The sequence below is a fragment of the Marmota marmota genome, unplaced genomic scaffold, assembly GCF_001458135.2.
Source record: "Marmota marmota marmota unplaced genomic scaffold, marMar, whole genome shotgun sequence".
Lineage (NCBI taxonomy): Eukaryota > Metazoa > Chordata > Mammalia > Rodentia > Sciuridae > Marmota > Marmota marmota.
This window is the reverse complement of record NW_026000130.1, coordinates 8,327,191-8,340,104: the sequence shown is the minus strand read 5'-3', so window position 1 is coordinate 8,340,104 and position 12,914 is coordinate 8,327,191. Positions and strand designations below refer to the sequence as shown.

Below are 12,914 nucleotides of genomic sequence, written 5' to 3'. Positions count from 1 at the left end.
AGTTGTAGATGGACACAATACTTTATTTTTATGTGGTGCTGAGGATGGAACCCAGTGCCTCACACATGCTAGGCAAGTGTTCTACCACTGAGCTACAACCCCAGCCCTGCCACATCTTTTTCAAGCCCCAGACCTACTTGGTCAATTTTAACATTCTATTAATTTTCTTGCTTGTTTCATTGTCTTCTCTCCCATGAGGGTGTTTAAGTTCCACTTGGGCCTGTTTTGTGTAATCATTGACTCAGCACTTGGTGTCCATCTGGATTTCCCAAAGGTCTTCAAACTCAACATGTCCAATATTTAATCCCTCATTTTCCTCTGCCCCTAATCCCAAAGTTGCTCATGTTTTTATGTTTCACTTCTTTAGTAAAATAAGCATGGCTTGATAGTAATTCTTTGAGCAGAAACCTGAATTACTATCTTCCAAACCTGCCTCATTATCCCTCATTGGCAAATCAATCATTAAAGCCTGGAACCCACCTACCCGTCTTCCCGTCTTGTAGCCACTCTAGTTTTGGGCCTTCTTTCAATCCTTATCTGGACAATTCCTTTCTGTTTTTGAGACAGCTCTTGGTATGTTGCCTGGGCTAGCTTCCAACTTGTGAGTCCTAGCTACTCAGCCTCTTGAGTAGCTAGGACTATAGCCATGTGCCACTGTACTGGTTCTTACCTGGACTGCTTCCAAAGTCTTCTTTAGCCTATTCATGGCTTGTCCTCTTCATTAATGTAAAGGTTATTTTAATTTTTTAAATTTTTATTTATTCCATTTTTTTGGTTGGGGGGGGGACCAGGAATTGAACTCAGGGGCACTTGACCACTGAGCCAGATCCCCAACTCTATTTTGTATTTTATTTATTTATTACTATTAAAGGAATAAAATGTTTACCAGTATTTACAATACAGTAAACAATATAGAGTTGGGTAACATTCTGATTACTACAAAGCTACTTTCCTGGCTTGTGCTGAACCAGTAATCCAAATACTGAAAAGATTGAACCTACATGTAAGGAATAAACAGGTCAATAATTTAGACTATAAAAAACTTCCTCACTCATTTATGTGATCAGGTTGTCAACTGCCAACATCTCCAGCCATTTGATCAGTTTTCAATGAGCCAAATCTTAAGACATTCCATGAATTATGAGTACATAGATTTCTAAACTTTTAAAAAAGGAATGGCTAACTAGAGGAACCCTTAACATGTCCACTTAAGTCTTGCTAATTAAGACAAACTAAGATTTGTCTAGTTTACTTGTCTGGGTGTAAAAGTTGTTGATAGTGATAGTATTTTTCCTTTCAGGAATTTTGCAAATAAAACTGTTGTGTTTATGTGATGATAGATGTAAATTTAATGTGGTTGCTTTTAACTATCCAATTTAAACTGTCCAATTAACTACAGAATCATTTATTTAATCTTAAGTGTTATGGTTTCAGGAAAATTTCATCTTAACGTGTAGTGATTTATTTCTTAGGTTGCAGAGAATGATGGCATCTCAGGAACATGGATTTACCACCCATTGTTTTTGTTTTGGTAAAAGTTTAAAAAACAAAAACCATTATGTAAGTATTTTATGTACATACGCACACATGCATGCACAAACAAATCAACAAAACCCCCAGAATGGTTCTTAGGCACATGAATTAAAAACAAGTTATGAGTAATGCCTATGGAAAATTTCTTCAACTTTTAGAAAAGCAGAGAAATATACCATCATATCAAATCCTTTTCTTTGATAAAGGAAGCAACTACAGAAAGCTTTTATACGTTCAAAGTAACCAGTGCTACTGATGGAAAACAAAAAAATAAAACACAACAATTTCCCAATACTACTTTCAAAATCAACATCTCAAATTTGATTTTCTTTAGAATGTATTTTTTCATGCTAGTAAATAAAAAATCAAGGCCCAGTTTTATATATTTATGTGTGTATACACACACACACACACACACACATATATATATATATAAAACAATGCAAACAGTTATTGAGCTTCATGTTCTGGACAAGAATGTCAAGTTAGTCTCTCTTCATAAAAAGCAATTATAATTTGAGAACACTTCATATTTGCTTCCTTGCAGCACCAAGTCTGCCTCATCTGAATCTTTCTATTTCATGAGAAACATCAATTGCTATTTGTGGCACCAATTATTTATTCAGGATCAAAACCTCTGGCAAAGCCTCTTGGTTTGTCAGTGGCATCTCTTTTATTCTTTAACTTGCTATCATCAGATTCACTGTCAGATAAAGATTTTCTTTTGGTACCATCTTTTTCTTTACCATTTTTTTGAGAATTAAGAAATGCTTCAATTAACTCTGGCAATCTAAATTTTCTTCAGGTTTTCAAGTATTGTCAGCAACTATAAATCCCTTTCACTTCAGGAAATATTCCACTTTTCCGTTAACTAATCAGTCTAGTACTTTTTCTTTTTTTTTTTTTAATTTTTTAATATTTATTTTTCAAGTATCGGTGGACACAACATCTTTGTTTGTATGTGGTGCTGAGGATCGAACTCGGGCTGCACGCATGAGCCACGCACTACCGCTTGAGCCACATCCCCAGCCCCCAGGCTAGTACTTTTTCTACCACAAATTCTTTAGGCTCTACCTCTTCAACTTTTTTACTCTTTTCATTTCTGTTTTGTTCCCATATTTTGCAATGTAGTTTTATTGGAGGCCATTTAAAAAAAAAATTTTTAGTTGTAGATGGACACAATACCTTTATTTTATTTATTTATTTTTATATGGTACTGAGGATCGAACCCTCTGATGTTACAGGTCGTGGTTCTGCAGGCTCTCTAGCCCGCATGCCTCAAGCTCCAATCACATCCTGGAACATAGCCACTCTCAATTTATTGTCTTTGGCTGCTTTTGCACAATGGCAGAGTCAGTTTCCACAGTGACCATTTGGCCCGTGGGCCTAAAACATTTAGTCTCTGGTCCTTTATAGAGGTAGCTAAATCATGAATCTCCACTAGCAAGAGGGCCTTCAGTAACTGGTGGTCCCTCTCATCCTCATATCTCTCAGCTTCCAGAACCATAAGCTGAATAAACCTTTATCAAAAAAAAATTTTTTTTTTGGTACTGGGGATTGAACCCAGGAGTGCTTACCCACTGAGCCACATCCTCAGCTCTTTTTTATTTTGAGATAGGATCTCATTAATGGCAATTAGGGCCTTGCTAAATTGCTGAGGCTGGCCTCAAACTTGTGATTCTCCTGCCTCAGCCTCTGGAGTTGCTGGGATTACAGGCAATGTGCCATCATGTCTGGCTAAACCTTTATTCTTTATAAAGTACCCAGTCTGCTGGACATGGTGGCACATACCTGTATTCCAATTTCTGGAAAGGCTGAGGAAGGAAGATTGAAAGTTCGAGGCCAGCCTTGGTTATTTAGTGAGACCCTGTCTCATAACAACATTTTAAAAAAGGCTGGGGATGTGGGGATGGGATTGTGGCTCAGTGGTAGAGTGCTTGCTTAGCACGTGCGAGGCCCTGGGTTCGATCCTCAGCACCACATAAAAACAAAATAAAGATATTGTGTCCAACTACAACAGATCAGCCCCAGCAATTTAGCAAGACCCTGTCACAAAATAAAAAGTGCTGGGGATGTAGCTCAATGGTTTAATTCCTAGTACCCTTCCCCAAAAGAATGGGGCATGGTGGCACACACGGCTATAATCCCAGGGAATTAGGAGGCTGAGAGTTGGTACCACTTACTGAAACAGATTATTAGGAAATGAAATAACAATAAAAAAACCTCAGAAGTTTGCTAGGTCTTGGTCTTGCTACAGAGGGACCAGGAGATAGAAGACAGATTGAAAGAGCTGATGACATCAAAGTTGTTTTTTTTTTTTTTCCCCGTGTGTTTGTGTGTATGAGATATTGGGGATTGAACCCAGGCTTCACACATGCTAGGTAAGTGCTCTAACCACTAAGCTACAACCCCAGGCCTTTTCATTTCTTTCAGGTCTTGTTAAATTGCTCAGGCTCGTCTTGAACTTGTGATTCTCCTTCCTCAGCCTCCTGGGTTGCTGGGATTACAGGAGGATTATAGGTAAAAGGATTTCTAAATGTGGCTTCAAGTACCAAGACTCAACAAATAGAATCCCCTCCATCAACTCTTTCAAAATAATTATGTAGGAGACAGACTTTGGTTAAAAAACAGCTTCACATTTTATTTTATGGAATATGCTCATTTGTTAAGTTGAAGGCATGGAGGATACTATCTGTTCTGATACATATTCTGAAAAAAAAGTCCCCATCCCAAGATGATACCAAGGTAAGCATTTTCAATGACTGGCTCATCAACATGTATATATTTCATTCATCATAATTGAAGATACTTAACAACATTCATAACTTTAAAAATTTTGTAGAAAGGCTTGTGGAAGATTTTTACTAAACTGGTGTAGTGTATACTTAAAATTACATATTCACAAAAAAGAAGTTAAGAAAAATGAAAATCTCTGCTATATTTTTTTCTTGCCACTTGAGTTAAATTCAGGTTTCCTTTCCTAACAATGTGGAAAAGACCCCTGTGGAAATCAAAATCTATCTTGTGGATCCCATCTGGCAAAAAAGATGAGTTTATTGATATTGACTGGGGTGCCAAAGTCTGCTCCATAATTAGCCCCAGCCATGGCACCTTTGCGTGTCTAATCCAAAAGGTAGGATTCTTTCTTTTTGATCACAATCATAAAGATCTATCATAAAGATAGATTCTGGAGCCTCCTCAGGTCTTCCTTTATTCTCTGTGAAAATACAAACAACTCTGCTTTATAAAGTAGCACCAGCAACCAGTCCTTCATGGGCTAGGGAGTAGGTGAAGACTTAGCAAGAAGCAGCAGTCAGGGGCTGGGGATATGGCTCAAGTAGTAGCGCGCTCGCCTGGCATGCGTGAGGCACTGGGTTTGATCCTCAGCACCACATAAAAATAAAATAAAGATATTGTGTCCACCTAAAGCTAAAAAATAAATTAAAAAAAAAAAAAAAGAAGCAGCAGTCAGCTGTCAACAGCATAGGGACAGTCCCTCAGGAAAAGCCTTTAGAACAAGAGGTTCTGAACAAGAACAGGCCCTCTAATGTGAGGAAAACAGATAAAGCAAAAGCGTAGAATCCCCCATATTAAAAAAAGAAAGGGGAATGATTGGTTTCATTACCCTAACAAAAGAGAAGATTGAGAAGATTCATTTGCTTCAACTAAGATGAATTACTTATTCCATAATGCAAATGGAAGGCTGCTGATAAGAATGTTTACATATGTATTTATTTTTTGTGGAAATGAGGATTGAACTCAGAGGCCCTCTTCCACTGATCACACCTCAGTCCCTTTTTATTTTGAAATAGGGTCTTGCTGGCCTTGAACCTGCAATCCTCCTTCCTCAGTCTCTCAAATCACTGGGATTACAGGCATGCACCACTGTGTATTTATTTAAAACAACAAAAATGCTTAAATCTGAGGTATAATGGTTAAAATCTCCACAACTCTGTGCCTGATGGTGATAAAGAGAAACATTATGATAGGAAGGTGTTAGAGGAAAAAAATCAGAAACCATTAGGAGGTATTAAATATACAAAATCTGTTCTGCATTTTTTAAATGAAAAACATTTTTTTCCCCCAACAGCACTGGGGATCAATTCTGGGGCCTCTCATGCTAGACAAACACTCTAACTCTCAGCTACATCTCCAGCCAGGCTGTCACTATTTTTAGGAAGGTTTGAATGTGTGGGATGAAACTTTTACAAATTGCTACACAGACGCTAGTTGTGGGCTAAGGATGTAGCTCAGTTGGAAAGTGTTTGCCTAACGTGCATGAGGCTCTAGGTTCAATCCCCAATATTGTTAAAAAAAAAAAACAAAACAACAAAACCTCAAAATAAAAATCCAAAACCAGGGGCTGGGGATGTGGCTCAAGCGGTAGCGCGCTCGCCTGGCATGCGTGCGGCCCGGGTTCGATCCTCAGCACCACATACAAAGATGTTATGTCCGCCAATAACTAAAAAATAAACATTAAAAATTCTCTCTCTCTCTCTTAAAAAAAAAAAAAATCCAAAACCAAACAAAAAAACTAATGCACTGTTACACTTTGTTTGTTTTTGTAGTGTTAGAAATTGAATCCAGGGCCACATATGTGCTAGGCAAGTGCCCTACCACTGAGCTATAATCCTAGCCCTGTAGCAAGTACTTTAAGGAGGCTTCCTTTGCTTTGCGGGACATTCATTTATAGACTATATAAAGGAAAGCATCATGAAATGCCACAGGATCCACAGGCTGGTGCCACATTTTAAGTGGGAAGGCACTGTTACTTCAAGTTTCTGACCTTACTATTAAAATCAGTACTTTTTACCATCATTGAAATATTTTAATTGTTTTTTAAAAAGATAAGGGTGAGCTGGGAATGTAGCTCATACCCGGCTTTATATTTTTTCTTAGCCAAATCCTTCTATACAAGGTCAGCATCATTTGTGGAATTTTATTCCTAAAACTGGGTGACAGAGAACCAACGCAATGATTCAAATGTCACCTTGCAGGAAGTAACAGAAGAGTGGTTGAGAGTCTTGGATGAGTCAGCGGACTCCAGGCATCAAATAAACACTCTGCTATGCTGAGGACTTGGCAATGGTGATTCCCCAGTGGGGTGAAGGGCTCAGTGGAATAAGACCACTGGTAGCCCATATGTATGATATTCTATTTCCATAAATTCTACAGACGCCTTGGGTCAGTCAGCAAGGTGTCCTTGAGCCAATGGAGAATCTGTTTCCAACCACAGATGGAGAATCTAAGAGTAGGTAGGGGCCAATTCCCTGCCCATTCCAGGCATCACCTTGAGCAATGCCGGTCTAAAGCCCACCTATTGAAATGTATACCAATGACAGAGCTCAGTAGGAGAACAGGTGACATCTGTCAACAAAAGAGCAAAGAATGTGCCATACTATATGTCTGGATCTAACACTGATATTTTTCTAGGGGGAGGAGAAAATCTAATCACAATGTGCTCAAAATTGGGTGTGTGCAATGACTTCCATTATAAGGGTGTGGGAAAGACCCTCCCCCATGAACATAAGGTTTCTTTCTTTCTTTCTTCTTTTTTTTTTAATACTTGGGATTGAACTCAGGGGTGTTTACCACTGAGATATAAACAGTAGTCTTTTAATCTTATTTTTTATTTAGGGTCAGGATCTCACTAAGTTGCTAAGGTTCTCACTAAGTTACTGAGACTGGCCTTGAAATTGGGATCCTCCTGTCTCAGCCTCCCTTACACTCTGACTTACATAAGGCCTAGAAATGAGAAATATAACAAATAGGGAAACACAGGGTATGGTTGCCAGACTGAAATTTTGCCAATATCCTCCCATATACTGATGAAAGTAAGAAATGAAACTTTTTCTCCTACTTTGAGGATGGTAATCAAAGGCCAAAGATATTCAGGGCTAGACTACTGTGCTCAAACTAAAAACTCTCAGTTATTCAGCTGAAAGAATTTAAGGCAGGTGTTGGCTCTAAAAAAAAAATAGGACACATTTCTTCATCTCAACAAAAATCTCTTAAGACCCATTCTGTTATAACATTTGTAAACACACATTAAATTACATACTAAGTAATACATGACATTTCTTGAGAATTTAAAACAAGATCTTTCCAATCTTTTCATCACAATGGAATGGAACACTTTCTCTAGAGTTGTCGAACTTTTTTTTCTGTGGTTTTTATATTGATATCTAACTTGTCCACTTTAGTTGTTAGTCGGTCAAGAATGTCATCTTGCTCCTCAATTTCTGTCTGCATCCCCAGGGCTATGTCCTTGAGACGGCCTAGTCCCATGGACAGTTCATCTGTGAGAGAAGGAAATAATAAGCAGGCCTGAGCAAATGCAGTCACAGTACTTGGAAATGCTTCTAAGTCCCTCCCAGCTGCTTAGCAACATCTGGATTGTCGAGTCCTCTTTCTCCTAAAACAGTCTAAGCTCCAGGAAGTTGGTTATATATTCCAAACATGTCCAGGTGAGAAAAAAAAAAAGTCTGTTTACTCAATAAAAAGTGTTTACATAGAAGCCACCTCCCTCTCTTCCAAGATAACAACTGTTAATATGTTTTGTTTTCCAAAAAGCTTTTTTTCGGGGTACTCAGGACCTAACACAGGGGTGCTCTACCACTTAGCTACATCCCCAGTCCTTTATATTTTATTTATTTCTTGCTACTGAGGATTGAAATTAGGGGCCTAAGGAGCTTTATAATTGAGCTACATATCTAGTCTTTTTGAGACATGGTCTTGCTAAGTTGCTTAGGGCCTTGCTAAATTTCTGAGGCTGGCCTTGAACTTATGGTCCTTCTGCCTCAGCCTCCCAAATTGCTGGGATTATAGGTGTGCTTATTGTATATGGCTATTTTTTTGGTTTTGTTTCAGAAAGGGTCTCCCTAAATTGCTGAGACTGGCCTTTAATTTGTGATTCTTCTGTCTCAATCTCCTAAAATGCTAGGATTACAGGTATGGGCCACTGGGCTCAGCTAACTTAACCCAGAGGCACTTAACCACTGAGCACCATCCCAGTCCCTTTTATTATTTTTTCATTTTGAGGCAAGATGTCACTAAATTGTTTAGAGCCTGTTTTCAAACTTGTGATCTTCCTGCCTCAGCCTCTGGAGCCACTAAGATTACAGGCGTGTGCCACTGTGCCTGGCCTTACGTTCACTTTTTTAAAAAATATTTTTTGTAGATGGACAGAATACCTTTGTTTTATTTATTTTTATGTGGTGCAGTTCCTTCATGCATGCTAGGCAAGCGCTCTGCCACTGAGCCACAACCCCAGCCCTTAACATTCACTTTTAAAATTGATAATGTCTATAAGGACATAGCTTAGGAGTGTATAAGATGATAGGAAGACAACTGAGGACAGGGCTGAGGGGCAGACATGCCAAGGAATTCTAGTTTCCCCTGGTAGCTCTGCACCAACTGCAGAGATAAATGTTAACTGGTTCTGCTGGAAGATTGTAAAGTGTCTTTCCTAAGTTTGTGATAGTGTGTGTGCATGTGCACTGGGGTGGAGAACTCACCCAGGGCTGCTATCTGCCCTTGTACTGTGAATAGCAGGCTAGGAAAGAGCTGAAAGTAAGAGAGAAGAGATGGTGCTTTGTTAACTCTCCTTTCTTGAAAAATTAAAGATTAAATATTAAGTGAAGAGGTCAGCATACACAAGTACTTAGCAGTAACATTAAAAAAAAAAAAAAAATCAGTTTTTTTTCCCCCCAAACACTCTCAGCTCTATGCTTCCTGAGATCCTAGAAACCCATGATTTGTTTTCCATGGACAGTAAAACCTGTATGGTCACCCCAGGCCTCAGAAAGTTTCTTGGAATCTGGTACTGCTAAGGACAGGCAAACAGGTAGGCTGAGGCCAAAAGTATGGCAAAGTAGCTGGGCATAGTGGTGTATGCCTGTATCCCAGTGACTTGGGAAATTGAGGTAGGAGGATCACAAGTTCAAGGTCAGCCTGGGGAACCCAGTGAAAACCTGTCTCAAAATTAAAAAATAAATAAATAAATAAAATGGACTGGGAATATAGTTCTGTGGTAAATACTCCTGGATTTAAGGGAGGAAGAAGTATGGTAAAACAAAGCTACCAGGCAATAAGTCAAAGGGCAAGAGTTCCTGAAATGGGAGGAAGGTGTGGTAAGGAAAGAGTGTAAACAAAAGTGCCTGTATAGCCTGTGTCAGCTGGGACAGCTGGCCAGAGGAGCCAGTTGCCTACTTGGGCCTTGGTTCTTTGTTCTCCATACTTTACGCTGTGGGGACTACCTGGTCACAAGTCCTCAGTGCCTATGTACACCTTCAGCCTCCAGTGGTGGGTAGCACTCAGTCCTTATCCTGCTCACTCCTTGAATTCAGCATAGTTCCTCAGTTTCCATTCTCCCTATCCTTGCCAGCAGGTACTGAAGGTACTCTTTTTCCTGATGAAGGATAAAGAGGCTTTGGAGCACCTTTGGGTGTCTATGGGGTGATCAAATCTGGGCAGACAGATTTTTGGTCTTGGAGAATCTTATTCTGGAGTGCAAAGTCCAGAGGACAGAATCAAGAGGTGGCTATCTGGGGGCTGTGGTTGGGGCTCAATGATAGAGCACTTGCCTATCATGTGGGAGGCACTGGGTTTGAACCTCAGCACCACATAAACAAACAAAACAAAACAAACAAAAAAAGAACCAGAGGTGGTTATCTGTCTGGTTCTTTTCTGAACTCTGAGGGTGAAGGAGGGTGGAGTTGAGGGGAGAAGCCTATGGGTATGGAGAGGGCTGCTACTGGTGGGTTGAAAGCAGCTTCTCTGGGGTTGGGATTGTAGCTCAGTGGTAGAGCTCTTGCCTTCTATGGTGAGACATAGGGTTCAATCCTCAGCACCAATAGATACTATATGTCCATGTGCAACTAAAAAAATAAAAAAAAGAAAAAAAGAAAAAGAAAACCACTTCCCTAATGGCATAGGTCACAGAGATCTGAAATGACAATAAGCAGGGCATAATGGTTCTTGCTTATAATCCCAGCTGCTGGGGAGGTTAAGGTAGGAAGATTCCCTGAACTCAGGAGTTCAAGTTCAGCTTAGGCAACTCACTAAACAAAAACAGAACAAAAATTTTACATTTTCATCCAAGGTAACAGTGGTAAGCTGTGAGTGGCAGAAAAAGTTATTTATTTGCTCTTGTTTATGTCTGTTCTCTAAAATTCATGTCCTTTTTTGCATAAACGTTTCTTTTTTTAAAAAAAATTTAAGTTGTAGATGAATACAATACCTTCGTTTTATTTATTTATATGCAGTGCTAGGATTGAACCAGTGACTCATACATGCCAGGCAAGCACTCCACCACTGAGCCACAACACAACCCCAATTCCACATAAACATTTCCTTTAATGCTTAACGAGATATTTGCTGACTCTATTTCTACTAATCAAGCTACAAAATGTGGCCAGAATTCTGCTGCATGGGAATGGCTAAATGATGATTTATGGTAGCAAACATTGAAAATAATGTCCAAGAGCAGGGGATAGAATTTTTTTTTTGTACTGGGGGTTGAACCCAGTTGCTTAGGGCCTTGCTAAGTTGCTAAGGCTGGCATCAAACTTGTGATCCTCCTGCCTTAGTGGGATTACAGGTGTGCACTATTGTGCCTGGTGAGAGTGGAAATTTTATTTTATTTATTTTTAATTTAAAATTTTTTTTTAGATGTTGATGGACCTTTATTTTATTCATTTATTTATATGTGGTGCTGAGAATTGAACCTAGTGCTTCGCACATGCTAGGCAAGCGCTCTACCACTGAACCACAGCCCCAGCCCTGAGTGGAACTTTTAAAAGTGGTGCTTTTCAAATAAATTTTGTAGTTTAGGAAAGTATTCAAGACATAAGTGAAAAAGCAGGATACAAAAGTAAATATATGGGCTGGGGCTGGGGCTCAGTGGCAGAGCGCTTGCCTAGCATGGGTGAGGCACTGGGTTCAATTCTTAGCACCACATACAAAAATAAGCAAATAAAATAAAAGCATGCTGTCCCTCTACAACTACAAAAAAAAAAAAGTGAAAACGCGGCTGGAGTTGTGGCTCAGTGGTAGAACACTTATCTAGCATGTGTGAGGCACTGGATTTGAGCCTCAGCACCACATAAAAAATAAATAAAATAAAGGTATTATGTCCATTTACAACAAAAATAAATAAATAAATAAAAAGTAAATACATTGACATAATGCCAAGTACATCTGATATTATAGATACAGGTGTACATACATACATGAAAAATGGAAGGATTATACCAAATTAGCAAACACTGCCAGACAGGAGGGTTATGGGTGTTTTTTTCCTCATAGCACTTATTTACCTAATTTTCTAATAATGAATCAAAAACAAAGGTTAAGTTAGGTGCAGTGACGCACACTAGTTTCAGCTACTTGAGAGGCAGCAGGAAGATCCTTGAGCCCAGCAATTCAGGGCCAGCCTGAGCAACTTAGCTCTTACTTCTAAAAAAAGAAAAGAAAAAGAAAGTTAAATGTCATTAAGAAGAAAAAGACTGCAGACATCATGTAATCCAAGAAAGAAATGAGGGGAGGGAGGAAGAGAAGACGAACAGAAATTCATTGTAATGAGAAGCTTTCTGACATATCAGTGTAAGTAGGAAAAAACTAACAAGGAAATAAACAGTTTATATAATACAAAAAAGAGTATTCATTCAACCAATATGACATTTATATTATAGGATCAGACTGCTGGAATGAACATCACCATAGAAAAACAACGAAAGGAATCCATTGGTGTTGTCCCCTCATGGGAATGAGCAGAAGAAGCCTATGCATAGATACCCAACATGCATCTTCATGGGTTTCAGTTGTGCCTTCCAGTTTAGAGCAGGGAGAATTTTTATTATTTGTCTCACTCACTTTGCCAGCTCCTAATAAAGGCCAGGAGACTGAGAGTAACTCAGATAACTGTGGTGAGGTTCCTGTTTGAGTAGTAAAGGTAAGAGGAGGTAGCATATCTGAGACATATCTTTGAATAAACTCATGTCTATGAGCCAACTCCTGCTGCTTGAGCATGGCTCTCCATTTGGACCTCAAATGACTGACTTCTCTTCTCATTAAAAAAAAAAAAAAAAAGTTATCATCAAGTGTTCCTACTGGGCCCTGTAAATAAAGTGGTGGTAGAATAGACACATTTGCATGCTCTCCTGAAATTAACTCTGTGGTTCAGAAGACAGCCAATAACCAGCAGAGAGGACCACAAGTAGATGGGCAGGACTGTAGAAAATCAGGGCTCTGAGTGATTATAAGAGGAAGTCAAGGGTTGGGGACATAATTCAGTGGTAGAATGCTTGGCTAGCATGTGTGAGCCTCTGTGTTCAATCCCTAGCTAAAAAAAAAAAAAAAAAAAAAAAAAAAAAAAAAAA

At 39.1% G+C, this 12,914-nt stretch overlaps 1 protein-coding gene and 1 pseudogene across 2 annotated transcripts in view; both read right to left on the bottom strand.

Annotated features, from left to right (window-relative positions):
• Window positions 1-1,828: 1,828 nt before the first annotated feature.
• LOC107154570 lies at window positions 1,829-3,149 on the bottom strand (annotated as a pseudogene).
• A 2,570-nt stretch (window positions 3,150-5,719) lies between these two features.
• Snap29 (synaptosome associated protein 29) overlaps window positions 5,720-12,914 on the bottom strand; it is a 24,924-nt gene continuing 17,729 nt past the window's right edge. The window contains exon 5 of one of the 2 annotated variants that reach the window (XM_015500358.2): window positions 5,720-7,832. In XM_015500358.2, coding sequence (XP_015355844.1) covers window positions 7,675-7,832 — 158 coding nt within the window. In that variant the 3' untranslated portion in view covers window positions 5,720-7,674. Of the gene's footprint in view, window positions 7,833-11,812; window positions 11,992-12,914 lie in introns of those variants that run through there. The other variant, XM_048785088.1, reaches the window with a different exon arrangement.